Raw genomic sequence first — 25,658 nt, forward strand, 5'->3', positions numbered from 1 at the left:
GCGGAGTTTGCATGTTCTCCCCGAGCCAGCGTGGGTTTTCTCCGGGCACTCCGGTTTCCTCCCACATCCCGAAAACATGCTTGGTAGGCCGATTGATCACTCCAAATTGTCCCTAGGTGTGAGTGCGAGTGCGAATGGTTGTTTGTCTCTGTGTGCCCTGCGATTGGCTGGCAACCAGTTCAGGGTGTCCCCCGCCTACTGCCCGATGACGGCTGGGATAGGCTCCAGCACGCCCGCGACCCCCGTGGGGACTAAGCGGTTCAGAAAATGGATGGATGGATATTTGCAACACAGTTACTCGTGTGCTGCCCCATATAACCATTATAACTATTTGCTTGTGACCTGCTCCATAAAACCATATATATTCCATGCATCCTAAGCGAGGGTTCCATAGTGTAGTGGTTAGTGCTCTGGATTCTCACCCCAGGGTTCAAATCCCAGTGAGACCTCAAATATTTTATCATAAAATAATTTGCAACACAGTTGCTCATGTGCTGCCCCATATAACCATTCTAACTATTTGCTTGTGAGCTGATCCATAAAACCATATATAGTCAATGGTACGTAAGCGAGGGTTCCATAGTGTAGTGGTTAGTGCTCTGGATTCTCACCCCAGCGACCCAGGTTCAAATCCCATTGGGACCTAAAATATTTTATCAACACTTGCTCGTGTGCTGCCCCATATAACCATACACTTCCCTAAAGCTTAGGGCTTTAGGGCTGGAGTTAGGGTTAGAGTTAGGGTTAGAGTTAGGGTTAGAGCTAGGGCTAGAGCTAGGGTTAGAACTAGGGCTAGGGCTAGGGTTAGGGGTAGGGTTTGGATTGAGCTAAGGTTAGGGTTAGAGCTAGGGTTAGGGTTGAGCTAGGGCTAGGGTTAGGGTTAGAACTAGGGTTAGGGTTGAGCTAGGGCTAGGGTTAGGGTTAGACCTAGTTAGGATTGAGCTAGGGTTAGAGCTAGGGTTAGGGTTGAGCTAGGATTAGGGTTGAGCTAGGGTTAGGGTTAGAGCTAGGGCTAGGGTTAGGGCTAGGGTTAGAGGGTTAGAGGGTTAGGGTCTGGGGTTAGGGTCTGGGGTTAGGGTTAGGGTTTCCAAGGGGTTAGGGTTTTCCAAAGGGTTTCCAGGGGGTTTCCAGGGGTTAGGGTTTTCCAAAGGGTTTCCAGGGGGTTTCCAGGGGTTAGGGTTTTCCAAAGGGTTTCCAGGGGGTTTCCAGGGGTTAGGGTTTTCCAATGGGTTTCCAGTGGTTTCCAGTGGTTTCCAGGGGTTTCCAGGGGTTTCCAGGACTTTCCAGGACTTTCAAGGATTTTCAAGGACTTTCAAGGACTTTCAAGGACTTTCAAGGACTTTCAAGGACTTTCCAGGGTCTGGGGTCTGGGGTCTGGGGTTAGGGTCTGGGGTCTGGGTTAGGGTCTGGGGTTAAGGTTTAGGGTCTGGGGTTAGGGTCTGGGGTTAGGGTCTGGGGTTAGGGTCTGGGGTTAGGGTTAGGGATAGGGTTAGGGTCTGGGGTTAGGGTCTGGGGTTAGGGTTAGGGTCTGGGGTTAGGGTCTAGGGTCTGGGGTCTGGGGTCTGGGGTCTGGGGTCTGGGGTTAGGGTTGGGGTTGGGGTTAGGGTTAGGGTTAGAGCTAGGGTTGGGGTTAGGGTTAGGGTTAGAGCTAGAGGGTTAGAGTTAGAGCTAGAGGGTTAGAGTTAGAGGGTTGGGGTTGGGGTTGGGGTTAGGGTTAGGGTTAGGGTTAGAGCTAGGGTTGGGGTTAGGGTTAGAGCTAGGGTTGGGGTTAGGGTTAGAGTTAGGGTTAGAGCTAGGGTTGGGGTTAGGGTTAGGGTTGGGGTTAGGGTTAGAATGATTGTAAACACACTCAGGGGTTAGGGTTAGGGTTAGGGTTAGGGTTAGGGGGTTAGGGTTAGGGGGTTAGGGTTAGGGTTAGGGTTAGGGTTGGGGGGTTAGGGTTAGGGGGTTAGGGGGTTAGGGTTAGGGTTAGGGTTAGAGCTAGGGTTGGGGTTAGGGTTAGGGTTAGGGTTAGAGCTAGGCTTAGGGTTAGAGTTAGAGGGTTAGGGTTAGAGCTAGGGTTAGGGTTAGGGTTAGAGTTAGAGTTAGAGTTAGAGGGTTAGGGTTAGGGTCAGGGTCAGGGTCAGGGTCAGGGTGAGGGTGAGGGTGAGGGTGAGGGTCAGGGTTTAGGTTTAGGTTTAGGGTTAGGGTCTGGGGTTAGGGTCTGGGGTTAGGGTTAGGGTTAGGGTTAGGGTTAGAGCTAGGGTTAGGGCTAGGGTTAGAGGGTTAGAGGGTTAGAGGGTTAGGGTCTGGGGTTAGGGTTAGGGTTTCCAAGGGGTTAGGGTTTTCCAAAGGGTTTCCAGGGGTTTCCAGGGGTTAGGGTTTTCCAAAGGGTTTCCAGGGGGTTTCCAGGGGTTAGGGTTTTCCAAAGGGTTTCCAGGGGGTTTCCAGGGGTTAGGGTTTTCCAATGGGTTTCCAGTGGTTTCCAGGGGTTTCTAGGGGTTTCCAGGGGTTTCCAGGGGTTTCCAGGACTTTCCAGGACTTTCCAGGACTTTCAAGGATTTTCAAGGACTTTCAAGGACTTTCAAGGACTTTCAAGGACTTTCAAGGACTTTCAAGGACTTTCAAGGACTTTCCAGGGTCTGGGGTCTGGGGTCTGGGGTTAGGGTCTGGGGTCTGGGTTAGGGTCTGGGGTTAAGGTTTAGGGTCTGGGGTTAGGGTCTGGGGTTAGGGTCTGGGGTTAGGGTCTGGGGTTAGGGTTAGGGATAGGGTTAGGGTCTGGGGTTAGGGTTAGGGTTAGAGCTAGGCTTAGGGTTAGAGTTAGAGGGTTAGGGTTAGAGCTAGGGTTAGGGTTAGGGTTAGAGTTAGAGTTAGAGGGTTAGGGTTAGGGTCAGGGTCAGGGTCAGGGTCAGGGTGAGGGTGAGGGTGAGGGTCAGGGTTTAGGTTTAGGTTTAGGGTTAGGGTCTGGGGTTAGGGTTAGGGTTAGAGCTAGGGTTAGGGTTAGGGTTAGAGCTAGGGTTAGGGCTAGGGTTAGAGGGTTAGAGGGTTAGGGTCTGGGGTTAGGGTCTGGGGTTAGGGTTAGGGTTTCCAAGGGGTTAGGGTTTTCCAAAGGGTTTCCAGGGGGTTTCCAGGGGTTAGGGTTTTCCAAAGGGTTTCCAGGGGGTTTCCAGGGGTTAGGGTTTTCCAAAGGGTTTCCAGGGGGTTTCCAGGGGTTAGGGTTTTCCAATGGGTTTCCAGTGGTTTCCAGGGGTTTCTAGGGGTTTCCAGGGGTTTCCAGGACTTTCCAGGACTTTCAAGGATTTTCAAGGACTTTCAAGGACTTTCAAGGACTTTCAAGGACTTTCAAGGACTTTCAAGGACTTTCCAGGGTCTGGGGTCTGGGGTCTGGGGTTAGGGTCTGGGGTCTGGGTTAGGGTCTGGGGTTAAGGTTTAGGGTCTGGGGTTAGGGTCTGGGGTTAGGGTCTGGGGTTAGGGTTAGGGATAGGGTTAGGGTCTGGGGTTAGGGTCTGGGGTTAGGGTTAGGGTCTGGGGTTAGGGTCTAGGGTCTGGGGTCTGGGGTCTGGGGTCTGGGGTTAGGGTTGGGGTTGGGGTTAGGGTTAGGGTTAGAGCTAGGGTTGGGGTTAGGGTTAGGGTTAGAGCTAGAGGGTTAGAGTTAGAGCTAGAGGGTTAGAGTTAGAGGGTTGGGGTTGGGGTTGGGGTTAGGGTTAGGGTTAGGGTTAGAGCTAGGGTTAGAGCTAGGGTTAGAGCTAGAGTTAGGGTTAGAGCTAGGGTTGGGGTTAGGGTTAGAGCTAGGGTTGGTGTTAGGGTTAGAGTTAGGGTTAGAGCTAGGGTTGGGGTTAGGGTTAGGGTTGGGGTTAGGGTTAGAATGATTGTAAACACACTCAGGGGTTAGGGTTAGGGTTAGGGTTAGGGGGTTAGGGTTAGGGGGTTAGGGTTAGGGTTAGGGTTAGAGCTAGGGTTGGGGTTAGGGTTAGGGTTAGGGTTAGAGCTAGGCTTAGGGTTAGAGTTAGAGGGTTAGGGTTAGAGCTAGGGTTAGGGTTAGGGTTAGAGGGTTAGGGTTAGGGTTAGGGTTAGGGTTAGGGTTAGGGTTAGAGGGTTAGAGGGTTAGGGTCTGGGGTTAGGGTCTGGGGTTAGGGTTTCCAAGGGGTTAGGGTTTTCCAAAGGGTTTCCAGGGGGTTTCCAGGGGTTAGGGTTTTCCAAAGGGTTTCCAGGGGGTTTCCAGGGGTTAGGGTTTTCCAATGGGTTTCCAGTGGTTTCCAGGGGTTTCCAGGGGTTTCCAGGGGTTTCCAGGACTTTCCAGGACTTTCCAGGACTTTCAAGGATTTTCAAGGACTTTCAAGGACTTTCAAGGACTTTCCAGGGTCTGGGGTCTGGGGTCTGGGGTTAGGGTCTGGGGTCTGGGTTAGGGTCTGGGGTTAAGGTTTAGGGTCTGGGGTTAGGGTCTGGGGTTAGGGTCTAGGGTCTGGGGTCTGGGGTTAGGGTTGGGGTTGGGGTTAGGGTTAGAGCTAGGGTTGGGGTTAGGGTTAGGGTTAGAGCTAGAGGGTTAGAGTTAGAGCTAGAGGGTTAGAGTCAGAGGGTTGGGGTTGGGGTTGGGGTTAGGGTTAGGGTTAGAGCTAGGGTTAGAGCTAGGGTTAGAGCTAGAGTTAGAGTTAGAGCTAGGGTTGGGGTTAGGGTTAGAGCTAGGGTTGGGGTTAGGGTTAGAGTTAGGGTTAGAGCTAGGGTTAGGGTTAGGGTTAGGGTTAGAGCTAGGGTTGGGGTTAGGGTTAGGGTTAGGGTTAGAGCTAGGCTTAGGGTTAGAGTTAGAGGGTTAGGGTTAGAGCTAGGGTTAGGGTTAGGGTTAGAGTTAGAGTTAGAGTTAGAGGGTTAGGGTTAGGGTCAGGGTCAGGGTGAGGGTGAGGGTGAGGGTCAGGGTTTAGGTTTAGGTTTAGGGTTAGGGTCTGGGGTTAGGGTTAGGGTTAGAGCTAGGGTTAGGGTTAGGGTTAGAGCTAGGGTTAGGGCTAGGGTTAGAGGGTTAGAGGGTTAGGGTCTGGGGTTAGGGTCTGGGGTTAGGGTTGGGGTTTCCAAGGGGTTAGGGTTTTCCAAAGGGTTTCCAGGGGGTTTCCAGGGGTTAGGGTTTTCCAAAGGGTTTCCAGGGGGTTTCCAGGGGTTAGGGTTTTCCAATGGGTTTCCAGTGGTTTCCAGGGGTTTCCAGGGGTTTCCAGGGGTTTCCAGGACTTTCCAGGACTTTCCAGGACTTTCAAGGATTTTCAAGGACTTTCAAGGACTTTCAAGGACTTTCAAGGACTTTCAAGGACTTTCCAGGGTCTGGGGTCTGGGGTCTGGGGTTAGGGTCTGGGGTCTGGGGTCTGGGTTAGGGTCTGGGGTTAAGGTTTAGGGTCTGGGGTTAGGGTCTGGGGTTAGGGTTAGGGATAGGGTTAGGGTCTGGGGTTAGGGTCTGGGGTTAGGGTTAGGGTCTGGGGTTAGGGTCTAGGGTCTGGGGTCTGGGGTCTGGGGTCTGGGGTTAGGGTTGGGGTTGGGGTTAGGGTTAGGGTTAGAGCTAGGGTTGGGGTTAGGGTTAGGGTTAGAGCTAGAGGGTTAGAGTTAGAGCTAGAGGGTTAGAGTTAGAGGGTTGGGGTTGGGGTTGGGGTTAGGGTTAGGGTTAGGGTTAGAGCTAGGGTTAGAGCTAGGGTTAGAGCTAGAGTTAGGGTTAGAGCTAGGGTTGGGGTTAGGGTTAGAGCTAGGGTTGGGGTTAGGGTTAGAGTTAGGGTTAGAGCTAGGGTTGGGGTTAGGGTTAGGGTTGGGGTTAGGGTTAGAATGATTGTAAACACACTCAGGGGTTAGGGTTAGGGTTAGGGTTAGGGGGTTAGGGTTAGGGGGTTAGGGTTAGGGTTAGGGTTAGAGCTAGGGTTGGGGTTAGGGTTAGGGTTAGGGTTAGGGTTAGAGCTAGGCTTAGGGTTAGAGTTAGAGGGTTAGGGTTAGAGCTAGGGTTAGGGTTAGGGTTAGAGTTAGAGTTAGAGGGTTAGGGTTAGGGTCAGGGTCAGGGTCAGGGTCAGGGTCAGGGTGAGGGTGAGGGTGAGGGTGAGGGTCAGGGTTTAGGTTTAGGTTTAGGGTTAGGGTCTGGGGTTAGGGTTAGGGTTAGAGCTAGGGTTAGGGTTAGGGTTAGAGCTAGGGTTAGGGCTAGGGTTAGGGTTAGAGCTAGGGTTAGAGCTATGGTTAGAATTAGGGTTAGGGTTAGACCTAGGGTTAGGGTTAGAGCTAGCGTTAGAGCTAGGGTTAGGGTTAGGGTTAGAGCTAGGGTTACAGCTAGGGTTAGGGTTAGGGTTAGAGCTAGGGTTAGGGCTAGGGCTAGGGTTAGGGCTAGGGTTAGGTCTAGGGTTAGGGTTAGGGTTTCCAAGGGGTTAGGGTTTTCCAAAGGGTTTCCAGGGGGTTTCCAGGGGTTAGGGTTTTCCAAAGGGTTTCCAGGGGGTTTCCAGGGGTTTCCAATGGGTTTCCAGGGGTTTCTAGAAATTTCCATGGTTTCCAGGATTTTCCAGGATTTCCCAGGATTTCCAGGATTTTCCAGGATATTCAAGGGTTTTCCAGGATATTCCAGGATATTCCAGGGTTTTCAAGGTTTTTCAAGGGGTTTCCAGGTTTTTCCATGGTCAGGGGTCAGGGGTCTGGGGTTAGGGTTAGGGTCTGGGGTTAGGGTTAGGGATAGGGTTAGGGTCTGGGGTTAGGGTCTAGGGTCTGGGGTTAGGGTTAGGGTCTGGGGTTAGGGTCTAGGGTCTGGGGTCTGGGGTCTGGGGTTAGGGTTGGGGTTGGGGTTAGGGTTAGGGTTAGGGTTAGAGCTAGGGTTGGGGTTAGGGTTAGGGTTAGAGCTAGAGGGTTAGAGTTAGAGGGTTGGGGTTGGGGTTGGGGTTAGGGTTAGGGTTAGGGTTAGGGTTAGAGCTAGGGTTAGAGCTAGGGTTAGAGCTAGAGTTAGGGTTAGAGCTAGGGTTGGGGTTAGGGTTAGAGCTAGGGTTGGGGTTAGGGTTAGAGCTAGGGTTAGGGTTAGAGCTAGGGTTGGGGTTAGGGTTAGGGTTGGGGTTAGGGTTAGAATGATTGTAAACACACTCAGGGGTTAGGGTTAGGGTTAGGGTTAGGGGGTTAGGGTTAGGGGGTTAGGGGGTTAGGGTTAGGGTTAGAGCTAGGGTTGGGGTTAGGGTTAGGGTTAGGGTTAGAGCTAGGCTTAGGGTTAGAGTTAGAGGGTTAGGGTTAGAGCTAGGGTTAGGGTTAGGGTTAGAGTTAGAGTTAGAGTTAGAGTTAGAGTTAGAGTTAGAGGGTTAGGGTTAGGGTTAGGGTTAGGGTTAGGGTCAGGGTGAGGGTGAGGGTCAGGGTTTAGGTTTAGGTTTCAGGGTTAGGGTCTGGGGTTAGGGTTAGAGCTAGGGTTAGGGTTAGGGTTAGAGCTAGGGTTAGGGCTAGGGTTAGGGTTAGGGTTAGAGCTAGGGTTAGAGCTATGGTTAGAATTAGGGTTAGGGTTAGGGTTAGGGTTAGAGCTAGGGTTAGGGTTAGAGCTAGCGTTAGAGCTAGGGTTAGGGTTAGGGTTAGGGTTAGGGTTAGAGCTAGGGTTAGAGCTAGGGTTAGGGTTAGGGTTAGAGCTAGGGTTAGGGCTAGGGCTAGGGTTAGGGCTAGGGTTAGGTCTAGGGTTAGGGTTAGGGTTTCCAAGGGGTTAGGGTTTTCCAAAGGGTTTCCAGGGGGTTTCCAGGGGTTAGGGTTTTCCAAAGGGTTTCCAGGGGGTTTCCAGGGGTTTCCAATGGGTTTCCAGGGGTTTCTAGAAATTTCCATGGTTTCCAGGATTTTCCAGGATTTCCCAGGATTTCCAGGATTTTCCAGGATATTCAAGGGTTTTCCAGGATATTCCAGGATATTCCAGGGTTTTCAAGGGTTTTCAAGGGGTTTCCAGGTTTTTCCAGGTTTTTCCATGGTCAGGAGTCAGGGGTCTGGGGTTAGGGTTAGGGTCTGGGGTTAGGGTTAGGGATAGGGATAGGGTTAGGGTTAGGGTTAGGGTCTGGGGTTAGGGTCTAGGGTCTGGGGTTAGGGTTAGGGTCTGGGGTTAGGGTCTAGGGTCTGGGGTCTGGGGTCTGGGGTCTGGGGTCTGGGGTTAGGGTTGGGGTTGGGGTTGGGGTTAGGGTTAGGGTTAGAGCTAGGGTTGGGGTTAGGGTTAGGGTTAGAGCTAGAGGGTTAGAGTTAGAGCTAGAGGGTTAGGGTTAGGGTTAGGGTTAGAGCTAGGGTTAGGGTTGAGCTAGGGTTAGGGTTAAGGTTGAGCTAGGGTTAGGGTTAGGGTTGAGCTAGGGTTAGGGTTGAGCTAGAGTTAGGGTTAGGGTTAGGGTTGAGCTAGGGTTAGAGTTAGGGTTGAGCTAGGGTTAGAGCTAGGGTTAGGGTTGAGCTAGGGCTAGAGCTAGGGTTAGGGTTAGGGTTGAGCTCGGGTTAGGGTTAGAGCAAGGGTTAGGGTTAGAGCTAGGGTTAGGGTTGAGCTAGGGTTAGGGTTAGGGTTGAGCTAGGGTTAGGGTTAGGGTTAGGGTTGAGCTAGGGTTAGGGTTAGGGTTAGGGTTAAGCTAGGGTTAGGGTTAGGGCTAGAGCTAGGGTTAGGGTTAGAGCTAGGGTTAGGGTTAGGGTTGAGCTAGGGTTAGGGCTAGGGTTAGGGCTAGAGCTAGGGTTAGGGTTAGGGTTGAGCTAGGGTTAGGGTTAGAGCTAGGGTTAGGGTTGAGCTAGGGTTAGGGTTAGGGTTGAGCTAGGGTTAGGGTTAGGGTTGAGCTAGGGTTAGGGTTAGGGTTGAGCTAGGGTTAGGGTTAGGGCTAGGGTTAGGGTTGAGCTAGGGTTAGGGTTAGTGCTGGGGTTAGGGTTAGGGTTGAGCTAGGGTTAGGGTTGAGCTAGGGTTAGGGTTGAGCTAGGGTTAGGGTTAGAGCTAGGGTTAGGGTTAGTGTTGAGCTCGGGTTAGAGCTAGGGTTAGGATTGAGCTAGGGTTAGGGTTAGAGCTAGGGTTAGGGTTGAGCCAGGGTTAGGGCTAGGGTTAGGGTTAGGGTTAGGGTTGAGCTAGGGTTAGGGTTGAGCTAGGGTTAGGGTTGAGCTAGGGTTAGGGTTAGGGCTAGAGCTAGGGTTAGGGTTGAGCTAGGGTTAGGGTTAGTGCTAGGGTTAGGGTTAGGGTTGAGCTAGGGTTAGAGCTAGGGTTAGGGTTGAGCTAGGGTTAGGGCTAGAGCTAGGGTTAGGGTTAGGGTTGAGCTCGGGTTAGGGTTAGAGCTAGGGTTAGGATTGAGCTAGGGTTAGAGTTAGAGCTAGGGTTAGGGTTGAGCTCGGGTTAGGGTGAGGGTTGAGCTAGGGTTAGGGTTAGGGTTAGGGTTGAGCTAGGGTTAGAGCTAGGGTTAGGGCTAGAGCTAGGGTTAGGGTTAGGGTTGAGCTAGGGTTAGGGTTAGGGTTGAGCTAGGGTTAGAGCTAGGGTTAGGGTTAGGGTTGAGCTAGGGTTAGGGCTAGAGTTAGGGTTAGGGTTGAGCTAGGGTTAGGGTTAGGGTTAGAGCCTAGCTCAACCCTAACCCTAACCCTAGCTAAACCCTAACCCTAGCTCTAGCCCTAACTCTAGCTCTAACCCTAGCTCAACCCTAACCCTAACCCTAGCTCAACCCTAACCCTAGCTCTAACCCTAGCTCAACCCTAACCCTAACCCTAGCTCAACCCTAACCCTAGCTCAACCCTAACCCTAACCCTAGCTCTAACCTTAGCTCTAACCCTAACCCGAGCTCAACCCTAACCCTAGCTCTAACCCTAACCCTAGCTCAACCCTAACCCTAGCTCTAACCCTAGCTCAACCCTAACCCTAACTCTAACCCTAGCTCAACCCTAACCCTAACTCTAGCTCAACCCTAACCCTAAGCCTAGCTCAACCCTAACCCTAACCCTAGCTCTAACCCTAACCCTAACCCTAGCTTAACCCTAACTCTAACCCTAGCTCAACCCTAACTCTAACTCTAGCTCAACCCTAACCCTAAGCCTAGCTCAACCCTAACCCTAACCCTAGCTCAACCCTAACCCTAGCTCAACCCTAACCCTAACCCTAGCTCAACCCTAACCCTAACCCTAACCCTAGCTCTAGCCCTAACCCTAGCTCAACCCTAACCCTAGCTCAACCCTAACCCTAGCTCTAACCCTAGCTCAACCCTAACCCTAGCTCTAGCCCTAACCCTAGCTCAACCCTAACCCTAGCTCTAACCCTAGCTCTAACCCTAACCCGAGCTCAACCCTAACCCTAGCTCTAACCCTAACCCTAGCTCAACCCTAACCCTAGCTCTAACCCTAACCCGAGCTCAACCCTAACCCTAGCTCTAACCCTAACCCTAGCTCAACCCTAACCCTAGCTCAACCCTAACCCTAGCTCAACCCTAACCCTAGCCCTAACCCTGGCTCAACCCTAACCCTAGCTGTAACCCTAACCCTAGCCCTAACCCTAGCTCTGACCCTAGCTCAACCCTAACCCTAGCACTAACCCTAGCTCAACCCTAACCCTAGCTCTAGCCCTAACCCTAACTCTAACACTAGCTCAACCCTAACCCTAACCCTAGCTCAACCCTAACCCTAAACCTAGCTCAACCCTAACCCTAGCTCAACCCTAACCCTAACCCTAGCTCTAACCCTAGCCCTAGCTCTAACCCTAACCCTAGCTCAACCCTAACCCTAACCCTAGCTCTAGCCCTAACCCTAGCTCAACCCTAACCCTAGCTCTAACCCTAACCTGAGCTCAACCCTAACCCTAGGTCTAACCCTAACCCTAGCTCTAGCTCTAACCCTAGCTCTAACCCTAGCTCAACCCTAACCCTAGCTCTAACCCTAGCTCTAACCCTAGCTCAACCCTAACCCTAACCCTAGCTCAACCCTAACCCTAGCTCAACCCTAACCCTAACCCTAGCTCAACCCTAACCCTAGCTCTAACCCTAGCCCTAGCTCTAACCCTAACCCGAGCTCAACCCTAACCCTAACCCTAGCTCTAACCCTAGCTCAACCCTAACCCTAGCTCTAGCCCTAACCCTAACTCTAACCCTAGCTCAACCCTAACCCTAGCCTTAGCTCAACCCTAACCCTAGCTCAACCCTAACCCTAACCCTAGCTCAACCCTAACCCTAGCTCTAGCCCTAACTCTAACTCTAACCCTAGCTCAACCCTAACCCTAACCCTAACCCTAGCTCAGCCCTAACCCTAAACCTAGCTCAACCCTAACCCTAACCCTAGCTCAACCCTAACCCTAGCTCTAACCCTAGCCCTAGCTCTAACCCTAACCCTAACCCTAGCTCAACCCTAACCCTAGCGCTAGCCCTAACCCTAGCTCAACCCTAACCCTAGCTCTAACCCTAACCCGAGCTCAACCCTAACCCTAGGTCTAACCCTAACCCTAGCTCTAGCTCTAACCCTAGCTCTAACCCTAACCCTAGCTCAACCCTAACCCTAACCCTAGCTCTAACCCTAACTCAACCCTAGCTCAACCCTAACCCTAGCTCTAACCCTAGCTCTAACCCTAACCCGAGCTCAACCCTAACCCTAGCTCTAACCCTAGCTCAACCCTAACCCTAGCTCTAGCCCTAACCCTAGCTCAACCCTAACCCTAGCTCAACCCTAACCCTAGCTCTAACCCTAACCCGAGCTCAACCCTAACCCTAGCTCTAACCCTAACCCGAGCTCAAACCTAACCCTAGCTCTAACCCTAACCCTAGCTCAACCCTAACCCTAGCTCTAGCCCTAACCCTAGCTCAACCCTAACCCTAGCTCAACCCTAACCCTAACCCTAGCTCGACCCTAACCCTAGCTCTAGCTCTAACCCTAACCCTAGCTCTAACCCTAACCCTAGCTCAACCCTAACCCTAGCTCTAACCCTAACCCTAGCTCAACCCTAACCCTAGCTCCAACCCTAAACCTAGCTCAACCCTAACCCTAGTTCTAACCCTAACTCCAGCCCTTAGCTTTAGGGAAGTGTATGGTTATATGGGGCAACACACGAGCAACTGTGTTGATAAAAGATTTTAGGTCCCAATGGGATTTGAACCCGGGTCGCTGGGGTGAGAGTCCAGAGCACCAACCACTACACTATGGGAACCTCGCTTACCTACTATGGACTATATATGGTTTTATGGATCAGCTCACAAGCAAATAGTTAAGGTTATATGGGGCAGCACACAAGCAGCTGTGTTTCAAAATTTTTATGATGAAAGAGGTTGGGTCTCACTGGGATTTGAACCCAGGTCGCTGGGGTGAGCATCCAGAACATTAACCACTACACTATGGAACCCTCGCTCACGTACCATGGACTATATGGCTACTGGACTTCCTCTGTCAGAGGCCGCAGGGTGCGTGTTGGCGACAAAATCTCCGCCAGCATCACGCTGAGCACGGCCCCCCCCCCCCCAGGGCTGCGTGCTCAGTCCATTGCTCTTCACCCTGCTGACGCATGACTGCACTGCGACCTACAGCGACAACCGCATAGTGAAGTTTGCTGACGACACGACTCTGGTGGGTCTCATCACGAAGGGCGAGGAGACTCGGTACAGGTCGGAAGTTGACCTTTTGACCACGTGGTGCAGGGACAACAACCTCCTGCTGAACGTCGACAAGACCAAGGAAATCGTTGTTGACTTCCGGAAGGGTCACACAAAACACCTGCCGCTGATCATCGACGGTGCTGTGGTGGAGAGGGTGAGCTGCGCCAAGTTCCTGGGGTGCACATCAGTGAGGACCTCTCCTGGTCCGTAAACACCTCGTCACTGGCAAAGAAAGCTCAGCGCCGCCTGTACTTCCTGCGGAAGCTCAGGCGTGCATGTGCTCCTCAGGCAGTCCTGTCTACATTCTACCGTGGCACCATTGAGAGCATCCTCACCAGTTGCATCGCTGTCTGGGGTGGTAACTGCACTGAACAGAACTTGAAGGCCCTGCAGCGCATAGTGAATACGGCTGGTAAGATTATTGGTGCTTCGCTCCCCTCCCTGAAGGACATTTACACCTCCCATCTCGCCCGCAAGGCAACCTCGATTGAGAGATGTGAGTCACCCGGCTCACTCTTTGTTTGACTTTATATGTGGTTTTATGGATCAGCTCACAAGCAAATAGTTGTTACGGTTATATGGGGCAGCACACAAGCGGCTGTGTTTCAAATTTTTTATGATAAAAGAGGTTGGGTCTCGCTGGGATTTGAACCCAGGTCAGTGGGGTAAGAGTCCAGAGGACTAACCACTACACTATGGAGCCCTCACTTAGGATTCATGGAATATATATGGTTTTATGGAGCAGGTCACAAGCAAATAGTTATAATGGTTATATGGGGGCAGCACACAAGCAAATAGTTATAATGATAAAAGAGGTTGGGTCTCGCTGGGATTTGAACCCAGGTCGCTGGGGTGAGAGTCCAGAGCACTAACCACTACACTATGGAAACCTTATGTACCATGGACTATATATGGTTTTATGGATCAGCTCACAAGCAAATAGTTATAATGCTAAAAGAGGTTGGGTCTCGCTGGGATTTGAACCCAGGCCGCTGGGGTGAGAATCCAGAGCACTAACCACTACACTATGGAAACCTTGCTTATGTACCATGGACTATATATGGTTTTATGGATCAGCTCACAAGCAAATAGTTATAATGATAAAGGAGGTTGGGTCTCACTGGGATTTGAACCCAGGTCAGTGGGGTAAGAGTCCAGAGGACTAACCACTACACTATGGAGCCCTCACTTAGGATACATGGAATATATATGGTTTTATGGAGCAGGTCACAAGCAAATAGTTATAATGATAAAAGAGGTTGGGTCTCGCTGGGATTTGAACCCAGGTCGCTGGGGTGAGAGTCCAGAGCACTAACCACTACACTATGGAAACCTTGCTTATGTACCATGGACTATATATGGTTTTATGGATCAGCTCACAAGCAAATAGTTATAATGCTAAAAGAGGTTGGGTCTCGCTGGGATTTGAACCCAGGCCGCTGGGGTGAGAATCCAGAGCACTAACCACTACACTATGGAACCCTCGCTTAGGATGCATGGAATATATATGGTTTTATGGCGCAGGTCACAAGCAAATAGTTATAAAGGGTATATGGGGCAGGACACAAGCAACTGTGTTGCAAATTATTCTATGATAAAATATTTGAGGTTTCACTGGGATTTGAACCCAGGTCACTGGGGTAAGAGCCCAGAGCACTAACCACTACACTATGGCAACCTTGCTCATACTGCACGCAATATCTATGCTTTTATGGAGCAGCTCACAAGCAAATAGATAAGGTCCCCAACCTCTTTTGCACCACGGACTGCCCTTTATATGAATAAATAATACATTCATAATAAATATATAAATACGATGAAATAAAACGACTATTTCTTTCTTTTGAGTTTTTCCTTGCCCTCTTGGGAGCTTAAGATCAGGGTTGATTTCTTCATATGATGTATTTTATGTGCTCTCTCTGCGTCCATTTCAGCCTGGTGATCCTGACAGCAGGACATGTATCACCTTTTCTCATTTTGTGTCCCCAAAGACATTGTCGGGTGTGTTCAAATGAGATTTAAGATGATGATGAGCATAAAATGCTACTTCAGAAGTAATTAATTGGATTGCCTTGAGCTTCTTCTTTGGCGCTGGGCTGTGCAGCTGTGAGCTTGAAGTTGAAACGCCTCCTCGTGTCATAAATTACAAGATGTCAAAGTCCTCCTTGCAGAATTCTTGGAAGGCTTTTCTAAGCAGAGGCAACGTACACACCTGCATTTCCCTGAGCTCTGCACAAACACGCTTGTGTATAAATACTCACCTTTAACGTGGAAATGCTAAGTCACAAACTTTCAACATCTCAAGTTTCAGTCGATGTATTCCAAGTTGAGGAGCACGTAATCAAAGTGATCAGACTTGTCCAAACAGTTCTGCTGTGACACAGAAACAAACTGGTATCCCAAAATACCTTAAATAGTTGGATCTGCTTATTAAACGCAAGAGCGAGAAGCTACTCTAGCGGCATTATACAAAGCAGAGAGAAAGAAGATATATTCTTTAAGAAAAAAAAAAGCCTGACTATACATTGTCATAAAAAAAAAAAGGTCTCACTGTATTAAAATGTCATTAAAAGTCATTTTTTGTAGGGTAAATTCGCTTGAACTATTTACACAATTAAATGATCTAATGATTTAGTGGTGGGAGGAGAAGGTGTTGCTTGTGAAAGAGATGGCGAGGGTGGAAACGGGGAAATCCAACTTTTACCTCCCAGAGGGCACAATTGGGGTGAGTGAGAATGGGTGGGGGGGGGCAAGCAATAAAGATGCCACTTCTGATGAAGGTCGCCGAGTGCGAGCCTGCTTGGCGTCTACTGTGGCACAGATTTCCCCCTCCTACAGCGCATACAATGAAAATTGTGTCCGAAAACAATGCCATGCGCTCAGACAGAGTGGGAAGGCCGCATGGCAGCTGAGTGGGGAACCGTGTCAAGGATATGACGTCTGGACAACAGAGCCAGAGCGACTTTCCTTGGGAGGGGTCGCCGTCAAATAGTTGACAGAGTTGTCTTGCAAAAATGTTTTTGGGTGTTACTTCTCGCCAACAATAGCATCATTGTTGCTCTAAACCAAATAAATCGTGACGAATAATCACATTTTATTCATATCAGTGAATGAGGCCTTTTATCTTTTTATGTGGACATTACACATAAGCAAAAGATGGCAAAAAAATAAAGCCCCACTATAATCTGTCTACATGTGTTGCGCCACCGTTAGCATTCAAATATCCATTGCCTAAAGGGCTTATGTAAATACCCATAAAAGGTCCATAAATAAATGACAATATTCGTAGCAATGAATATCCATTAGTGATGGCTCACAACCAAGACGCAGCAGATGCGATTCGAATCCACTCAAATCACTCACAATGATGCTCGCACTGACGTATAAACCGGAACTTTCTCTTCCTCGGCCTTTTTCCTGGACTCTGGCGAAGGCTTGAACAGCAGCTGCTCTCCCTTACTTCTCTCTCCCTCCCTCCCCATCCTGCCTGCTTCTTCTTCCTCTTCCCTCCTCTGGGTTTGTTTGTTCTCGCTCAGCTCCCAGGTGTTTTCCTGCACGGCAAGCTTCTCTTCCGCTCTGACTCAGGTACAGAAATCCGAGGCTTCCTGTCACCACCACGCATACTACAATCTACATAACACATTATGCATATTTCACAAATACACACACACACACTAAGTCATTCTCCCTCATCCAACAATAACACAACAAAGCTTTCTTCCTGTGCATGGAGGAACAATAGTAGGATAGCTTTGATGACCAAAGGTAGTTTGTTGTGGCCCTTCCCTTATCCGTTCCTACATCAGCAGATCAGCAGCGGATCCAAGTTGTCGTACGTTTGTCCTCCTCACCCATCGTCAGGATGTCAGCATCAAGTACCTGCCTTAGTGAACAAAATAAAGCATCCTCCAAAATGTGTGTAAATACAGCTTGCACACTCAGCATTACAACACACACACAGTTGTTCTCTGCCCTTCTCATTTCCCTGTGTTGTCTCACTCTCTCCATGAGCATCAATACGGCCATTGATTCAATGAAGAGCCAAGGTCAGACGAGCCGTGTTGCCATATCGGTTGCCCGGGACGACGGTCCACCCCGACATCCTACATGAAGCTCATGTCTTCATTGTTCCTATACTTTACTGATGCATTGTATCTGTGTGTCACCGCTATAACGCTTGGGTAGACAGGAAGACACTTTCAACGTGTGTGTGTGTGTGATGCGTGGGAGAAAAGGAGGCGATGAGTCACGGTGCGCATACCATCAGAACACAAGAGCTCCCCCTGTTGCCGGGGCAGGGGAATCCCAGCGGTGTGGGCGTATTGTCAGGGAAGAACAAAAGCTGACGGTGACATCACAGGACGTGTTTCGCCTACGCCGGTTAGAGGAGACCGGAGCAGATATGCCTATAAAAAGAAATAAAAACATTTCCCGTCAGAACCGATAAACCGAGAATCGCACCTGTCCGAAAGGTGAAGCTTCATATCTCGCAATTGGGTTTCAATTCATCTTCATAACGTCGAGCGGGAGGACAGGACACTTCAAGCCCTCGCAACACGCACACCCAGCGGGGAGAGGAAACTGCAACACAATGATAAGGTCTGAGAAGACAATGGGCTCAGCAGTGCACAGACACAAGCCGGGACCAGTTTAGCTCGGAAAGGTCAACAAGCCTCTCCAGCCTCTCGTACAGTTCCCCCCAGTTATTATTGTTCCACATTATAACCGTTACTCTGATGGCCTTTATTTTGCATCTGTGGGAGACATGCGGAAATACCAATGAAATATGCAGGACAGTTTGGAGAGGACAAGGGGGGAGAGAAGGGGACTTCTTTGACGTCAAGTGGATCAGGTAGAGAGGAATCGTTCAATTTTGACTGAAATGATGACATCACCGTCTGAGCAAGTAGGACGCAACTTTCCAAACAAAGTCCGTGAAGTAGAGGTATCTTATCAAATCTTTGGCAGCATTCATTTGCTTTCTGAACATTTCCAGTGGAAGACATTTGGCACCCATTTAAAAAGATGGCATGACTTCAAAAAGCAGCTTTAGTTTATTTTCAATTATGTTCCATGCTAGTAAAGCTCAGCTGGGCCAACTATTTTCTCTTTCTGAAAAGGCTCCAAGCAATCCAAACCTCTAGGGGGGTCGAGAGGAGGGGCAGCTCCACTTGAGAACATGTCACCAGTCTCTAAAAACAGCATGATTATAAACGGGAATCATTGGTAGTGGCAGCGATTCTTATTTGGGCAGATATTTCTCACCATCTCAAAGCACGTCTGACATCCAAATATAATTTGGTAGCCGGAGATTTGCGGTTAATCTGCAACTAGACTCTTTGTTTTGTATTTGGATGAGAGATGGCCTGCAGGCTGCAACAAGAAGAATAAACAAATTAAAATTGCTGGAGAGATGATGACTTTGTAGTGAGAAGCGAAAGCAGACTTTATTGTCCAGAGGCTCAGCTCCAGTCTCTCACCACCTCCTCTACCCCTGGCTCTCCTTTTTTACGTGATCAACAATGGTCTATTCTGCGACGGACACACACCCAAAGCCGAGGGCACGATGCAAGTTGGGTGCTGGCCAATCGGGGAGGGTCACTGGCTCTCCATTCTCGTGTGGGAACTTCAATCCTGCCTGCTCAGACTGTTTGGTCATCCTACCTACACTATTGTTCAAAAGTTTGGGGTCACCCAGACAATGTTTTCCATGAAAACTCAGATAATTGCACAAGGCTTTTTTTTTTCTAATCATCCATTAGCCTTCAAACGCAATTAGCAAACACAATGGACCAGTGGAGGGACGGTTGCTTGAAATGGGCCTTTATGGGCCTATGTAGATATTGCAGCTAAAATAAGTATGGAAAATATTGCTGATTAGTTTATGTTATGCTCATTGAAAAATAGAGATTTTTTCAATAATTTTAAACATTAAATCTTCAAATTTAATTTCTTTTAAATGATTTTAATAATAACTCCTCATTGAAAAATAGAGATTTTATTTTAAAAATAAGGACATTTCTAAGTGACCCAAAACTTTTGCACGGTAGTGTATATGCCCATAAAATGGTGAAAATAATCAGCACGACTTCATAAGAGACTTGACGACGTCATCACAATATCAATCCATCCATTTTCAGTACGGCATTTCCTTTGCAGGTGTTCTGCAGGGGCCTCCATTTTCTTACATTACATAAAGGAGCCTTTGCGAGAGAGCCCATTTATTTCTTACTGCCTGGTCATCAGAGTACCAAAAGCCCCCACCTTCCCATGCACACACACACACACACGCTACAACAATACAAGCTTTTATCAGCAAAGGCTAAAAGGTCAATTTATAGCCGTTAGTCATCTGTGCGCCGCAGAGGGAGCCCCACACGTGTGCGCCTGCCTGCCTCAAAAAGGCCTAACTCGTTTCATTGTCTGATAACATAACATAATATCTGAGGGTCCCTGTCTGCGCCTAATTATATAATTATCCCTTGTCTGATTGAGCCTGAGCGGTCCAGACGAGGGTGGGCCTTTGTGTGGCGAGCTGGAATGTGGTGCGCTTGGCATTTTTCAGCAAAAGGGCATCTTTCTCAAGGCCGCCACCGCCGCCGTCGGGTGACATCACGGCTGCCGGTGCCCACTCTTCATCCTGCTCTCGCTCAGTCCATCATCACCCCGGCCGGCCGGCCTGCCGGGTCTTGCTTCATATGTCAGCTGCTTCTATAGGCCTCTCTATCTGTCTTTCCAAACTAATGCCTTCACTTGTGGACAATCCAGTCTCTATTCTCCCTCCTCCGCCATTGCTCCCAAACTCTGACCTCGTCATCCTCTCTAAGCCTCCAAAATTTGGCAGAGGCAGCTTTCTTGCAGATAAAGTGGACTTTCCAGGTGGAATGTGCAGGATTTGGCTGTGTGATGATAAGACATGACAGGTAGCAGCGTAACGGATTGGTCTGCAAAAGTGGACATGGAAGCAAGTCCTCCGTGGCTTGATAGGAACGTTCCTTATGTTTCTGAGTCCGAGCAGGTGCGAGGAGAGATTAGAGGAGCATAGAAGGAGCTCCTTTCTGAATCCAAGTCAAAAGCAACAAGGCGGGCGTCACATAAAACATGTTCTCCACCATTACAATGAAGGAGCCAGACCTTTTGCTGACATTTACATACATCAAGGGCCTCCAAGAGGATTTTATGAGTTTTCTTTACTTTATCGGAGGCCTTTTATTCTTAATAATGAAAACAGCAGGGTTGGGGGGGTGTTTGAGCAACAGCGGACTCCCTATGAATTCCTGTGTAATTTAAGAACATTTTGTCATTTTAACAGCCTCTCACCAAGATGGAAACATCTTTAAACAAATCTGGTTGCTTTTGAATAATATGAAACGAATCAAGTTCAATCTGATGCGGTGAACAAGCTAGTAGGCAGAATACGGGCAACAGAAGGCTCTTGAGAAATTCCCAGAGAATTCAAGGCTGTGCCCCCCCCTTCGAGTTATCACACAGCACGGAGTATGTGAAAGAATGCTGTCAGGAAAGCGTACAACGTACACAGGGGGCCAAGTATTCTCTTTTTAAGTTGGGCCTCTGTGGAAGCCCCGAGTGAATTTTAAAAAATGCAACAATAAAAGAAGTATACAAATATCATTTGGTTGCAGTGTTAATATAAACAGAGAGCTTGATTAAGTTATAACTGTGGGAGCTCGCTTTTCTCCCCTACTAAATATGGTCTTCAGTGGAAGTACTCCACAGCGCCCCTACTGGTCGGTAAGTATAGAATTTATCTATCGTATCTTATTGTTGTATTATTTTAAGAAAACCTCTGGGAAAATCAATTACCAATCGGGCCTGTATTTGTATGATGTAGATCATGTAGGTAGTCGTTCTCATTACGTTAGAAGGAAACATTTTTCCTCTGCTGTTCCCCTTCATCTATTGTCTAGCCAGCTGACAGATGGAGGGGGAGGAAGACCAAGGGCAGACATTTCCTGCTATTCTTTGACCATGCACTAATCATGGCATTATTTCATATTCCAGAAAATATAGCAGAAGAATTAAAGGGCTTTGTTTGGAGTATAAAATGGCTCAGTTACTTTTTTGTTACTGCTTCTAATACTAGTGCAGATATATTATGCTATTTATATAGATTGATTTAAATGAATTACATTTCAAGGCTTAATAGGTGAAAACCACTTGCGATTAATAGTTAAATAGTGCCACCATGTGCACCACGTGCATTACTGCTCTATCCATTTCATTCAGTGGTTTTTAACATACTGTGTCAAAGTCAAAAATATATATAGAAGAAAATAGGAAATGCTAACCTGATATTCTCAGAGTCCCTTCCCTCGGTTTACCGGATCAAGAGTGGAATCTAATGGGGAGAGAAACAAAATGACTTTATGAAGAATGAAAAACTCTAATGACGCGCATAGAATTTCAACATGTGAGCAATCTGGAGACAAATAAATAGTGAGCGACATGGCCGACGGCATTCGGAACTGTGAGGTCACACTTGAACATCCAATAATGACATTTGCAGGTGAAGTGCAGCTGAGGCACTCTTCACAGGCACATGGTATCCATGACAACACATTCCCTTCAACCTTTGTTCCCACACAAGTGTCTTAGTTGGTTGAAATGTCCAAATACTAATTTTGGAGAAAATAATTTGTTTTTTTCTCACTCCCACTCAAGACTTAAACTATAAAATATGTAAAAAGCAAATAAATAATAACTCTTTTGAAAGCAAAAAGGAATCAAAATATTTTGGCTTTGTTTCACAACTCTGACACACGACAAGGAGGCATATTACTTTACTTTATTGGCATTTTAACTTTAAAAAGTCATCCAGCAGGTTGAAATTGAAAACCATTGAAGAGAAATTAACCATGATCTTTCCAAGTTACCACGTCTTTTGCATGATGTCAAATGTGCTTGACGTGTTAGAGCTCAAGTTCAATCTTGACATCCATTTTGGACTTGTAAGGTTCCAGTAGAGGGCGCACTTCTTCAGACAGGAATCTGGACACCTGGAGGAGTACAACGCAAATAAAAGAAGTCATTTACATGCTGTATCACATCATGAAAGTTCTGGTTTACCTGTTGGGGGGCACGCCCGATAAAGGTCTTGGGGTCCAGTATGGCATCAAGTTGTCCCAAAATGGGAGCAAAGTAAGGGTCAGCCTGCACTCGAGACAGCAGGTCATTATCCCCCCCCTCCTGTTTGACCACAGCTGCCGCCTCTTGAGACAGAACGCGGATCTTCTCATGGCAGTCCTGAGACGGCGGTAAGAACAATTCTTCTCGATAACTACCATGACAATCGACACACGATTTGAGGTGTCGCTGATGAGTCTCAGCTCGTACCTGTCGGTTGCCTCCGGCCTTCACCATGGCCATGATGATGTTCTCGGTGGCCATGAAGGGCAGCTCGTGGCGGATGTGTCTTTCGATGACTTTGGGGTAGACCACCAGGCCCTCTGTGATGTTCTGCAGAGTGCTGAGGATGATGTCAGCAGTCAGGAAAGACTCCGGCAGGGAGATCCTCCTATAGGAGAAAGAGAAAGTCGGCTGCATAAATGGAAGGAATTTAGGAGCGTGTTTATTATGTCAGCGACAGTAACACGTTTCCCATTCTCAGTCATTCAAGATGGCTGACCTGTTGGCACTATCGTCCAGCGTGCGCTCCAGCCACTGCACTGAGGCTGTGTGCAGTGGGTCAGCCATCAGCGCCAGCAAATGGCGGGCAAGGCTACAGCAACGCTCAGCACGCATGGGGTTCCTCTTGTACGGCATGGCGCTAGAACCTGCACAGGGATGCGAGAGAAGGGACAACGCCGTCATAGTGGAGAGGTGATAATATTGGAATGTGTTGCCCAAATAAATCTTGACTTTTTGTCCAAATACATGAAACATATTAGTGAGTGGCTCTACCAATCTGTTCTTTCTCAAAAGGCTCCTCAATCTCCTTCAGATTGGCTAGTAGGCGGATGTCAGTACAAATCTGCAGAAAAGTATAGCACATCTCACATTGTGCATCTTCACCACTAGAGGGAGGCATTTCCCTAAGAGTGTACAATACCTTATGAACAGTAGCTCCTAAACTAGCAAGGCTGGATAGAGAGTCGATGTCCACTTTACGGCTGTATGTCTGTCCAGTCACTAGGTAGGCGCTGTGTAGTACAAGGAAAAAATGTTCAACATGTCAACTCCACAAATGCTTGCTTCTTCTGTGTTATGTTACTATAGTCATAATTATTACTATCAATGTGTTGGAAGTGCACATGCAGGTGTGTAGCAAGTATTTTGCCATTCACATACAACTATATACCAAAATATTGAGACACTCGGGTGTAATTCACTCTCTTGCCTCTAGAGGGCAGACATTTTAGGAGCACAAATATGTATCCCCAATTTACCTTTTGAAACCAGCCATCTCTGTCACCAACCTGTCAAGCTCTTCCACCTAATGGATGATGAATTACTCACATGACCAGATGTCTTTGATATGAATGTGTCGGGAATTTACAAAGAATTGTTTTACCTTCTCGTGCTCTCCCTGAAAGAGTTGCAGGAAACTGGCCTGTGTGCCAGTGGTACCTTTGACCCCACGGAAACGCAGGTCATCGTGGGCTCGCTGCAGGTTTCGCATGTCCATGGTCAAGTCCTGCAGCCACAGGCACGCTCGCTTTCCTACTGTGGTCAACTGGGCCGGCCTGCGGGCACCAAAGATTTAGACAAGAATGCATGTAGTGGGGGGAAAAAAAAAAAAACGGACTTACTGGTAGTGTGTGAAGCCAAGCGTGGGGAGGTCCGAATACTTCTCTGCAAAGTTTGACAGTCTGTCAATGACTCTTGCCAACTGTCAAAACAAAAAGAACACACATGAATTTGAGAGCCATCATTTCCAAATGACTAATTGTGCTGATTTAATTGGATGGATGGTTGGATGGATGTGCACACTTGCGGCAAAACATCTGAGCCTCACCTTGGGTAAGAGAATGTCGAAGCCATCGCGCAGCATAATTAGATCCTGAGGAGGAAGAGCCAAAAAAACAAAAAATCAGGTGCATGCTGGAGCTCACGTTTACGCTTAAGTCCAGATACCCGAAACACGCATGCAATTTTTGTGCTCATTACGGTGTTGTCTCCAACGTAGCATGAGGTGGCTCCCAGGTGGATGATGGGCGCCGCGGCAGGGCAGCAGTGAGCAAAGGTGTGCACGTGAGCCATTACATCATGCCTGAGTTTCCGCTCCTCCTCAGCTGCCATGACGAAGTCGATGTCCTCCGCGTGGCTCTCCATCTCCACGATCTGCTCGTCCGTGATGGGCAGACCCAAAGCCTGAGGAGAGCAATAGAAGTGAAGATGAGATCAGCAGGATGCAGTTCTGCATGTGAACATAAATTTTACTTTTAAATTCCAGATCCCTGCTCAAGGAAATGTCTTTGAATGCCAATCTCAATTTTATGTGCATGCAGGCAATGTGGTTCCAATTACAGGGTTGTTAAAATGGGTCTCTGCTATTGATTTGATTATCAGCTCTGTCTTTGCATGTGATGCCTTTGTAACGTGATTTAATATCCTGATTAAATTGGGGCTTTTTATTTTTTGTGACAGGACGATATAATAGATGAGTAACTGGGCAACTCGGCACCGACCTTAAAATAATTTACTACTTCCGAGGCCTGGCTTGTTAAAGGTCAGTATGTTTCCGGGTCCCCACAGAGCGCGCAAACGACATTAATCTCAACTAGGTCAACAAAGTTGAGCTCCGTTGAGGCCCCATTAGTGGAGCAGTCTCCTGTTTTACCGACACATTTTTACACACAAACCACACGGAGGCCAGCCCAAGCTATGTTGACTCAAGAGGAATGTCTGAAAGTGCAAATATGGACTGCAACTAGCTCTGAGAGTAGAAGAGTCATGTGAGGAGATGCATGTGAGCCTGGGGCTGCCACCACTTAATTCAATTCAATTGAGCAGGCTGTTTTTAAAGTTGCCCACAATCGCTTTGACAGTACTTTTAATGCGGCAAACGTGCACTCAAGAATGAAATAATTTCAACAACAGTTGGCTCAACTATTATATTAGAGGCAGCGTAGACAATGAATAATTGGATGACTATAGCTACCAGCTCAGTGGCCTAAGAGGAGAGTGCCCGCCCTGAGTTTGGGAGGTCGGGGGTTCAAACCCCCGGCCGGGTCATACCGGTGACCATAACATTGGTACTCATTTCTTCCCTGCTTGGCACTCAGTGTAAGGGGTTGAAATGGGGCCCCCCCCCGCTGCGCCCATCTTAAACAAATTTTACCGTGTGTGTGACAATCATTGGGACTTTAACTTAAGGTTTGAATAGCAATCTGTTAATACGTGCGGGTGTGTCACATGTATTTTAACATCATGTGAGATTGCTTTATTGTGAAACATCAAATTATATGGCAGTATTGGTATAGGCAAAAAAATACTTTGTTTTTTTAAAAGGAATACGGACATGTAAAAGAGACACTGTATGGAGTGTGTTAGCTACAAGCATGCGTTGTGGGGCTATTTTTAGAGCAAGGAACTTGATCTCCCTTCGTGAAGGTCGATACATTAGTAAATAGCAGATGCATTTATAGCAAAGGTAAATTGCACAACGACAAAATGCCAGACCTTTTCAGCCTTAGCCAAGTAGATCCACAGCTTTCTCCACGTTGTGAACTTCTTCCTATCACTGAAGTTGTAAGCCATTTCCTTGCTTGCATATCTTGAAACCAGTGGGGAACGATATTTCATGAAATCGTCAGCTCCTGCCATGATTCGCAATTGAGGTTGTGCCCACTCAAAATGTTTGACGAGACTCCTTTTGGCACTGACAGACGCGAACCAAGAAGCCGACTTTAGCCTTTTGCACGAGATGCAGGCGCTTTTACGACACTGTGTGCCGCCGTACGGCACGTGGTTTATGACACTTGTAGCCACATACGGCAGAGTGCTGTGGAGAATTTAAAAAACTTATGTACGCTTTTAAAATCAATAAACGAAAGATACCATGTGCAAAATATGCATGGTTAGATTATCAGTCATCAAGGTGATCGCGGCACATGGAGTCCTTTGTTGAATGTTTTGTGTTTTTTCTCTTCGTTTTCTGAAAACATACAAAAATGCCTCATTATAGCATATTTACAAAATACA

General features: G+C 48.2%; 1 protein-coding gene across 1 annotated transcript; it reads right to left on the reverse strand.

Moving 5' to 3' along the window:
• Positions 1–21,285: 21,285 nt before the first annotated feature.
• On the reverse strand, positions 21,286–25,415 carry adsl (adenylosuccinate lyase). The gene is made up of 12 exons (XM_049743918.2): positions 25,137–25,415; positions 23,622–23,825; positions 23,470–23,514; positions 23,264–23,343; positions 23,026–23,197; positions 22,901–22,947; positions 22,564–22,654; positions 22,416–22,485; positions 22,141–22,288; positions 21,849–22,029; positions 21,582–21,758; positions 21,286–21,511 (listed from the first exon to the last, which is right to left on the reverse strand). The coding sequence occupies exons 1-12, from the start codon at positions 25,278–25,280 to the stop codon at positions 21,425–21,427; spliced, it is 1,446 nt and encodes a 481-aa protein (XP_049599875.1). The 5' UTR covers positions 25,281–25,415; the 3' UTR covers positions 21,286–21,424.
• Between the last annotated feature and the right edge of the window lie 243 nt (positions 25,416–25,658).

This window comes from Syngnathus scovelli, chromosome 16, assembly GCF_024217435.2.
Source record: "Syngnathus scovelli strain Florida chromosome 16, RoL_Ssco_1.2, whole genome shotgun sequence".
NCBI lineage: Eukaryota > Metazoa > Chordata > Actinopteri > Syngnathiformes > Syngnathidae > Syngnathus > Syngnathus scovelli.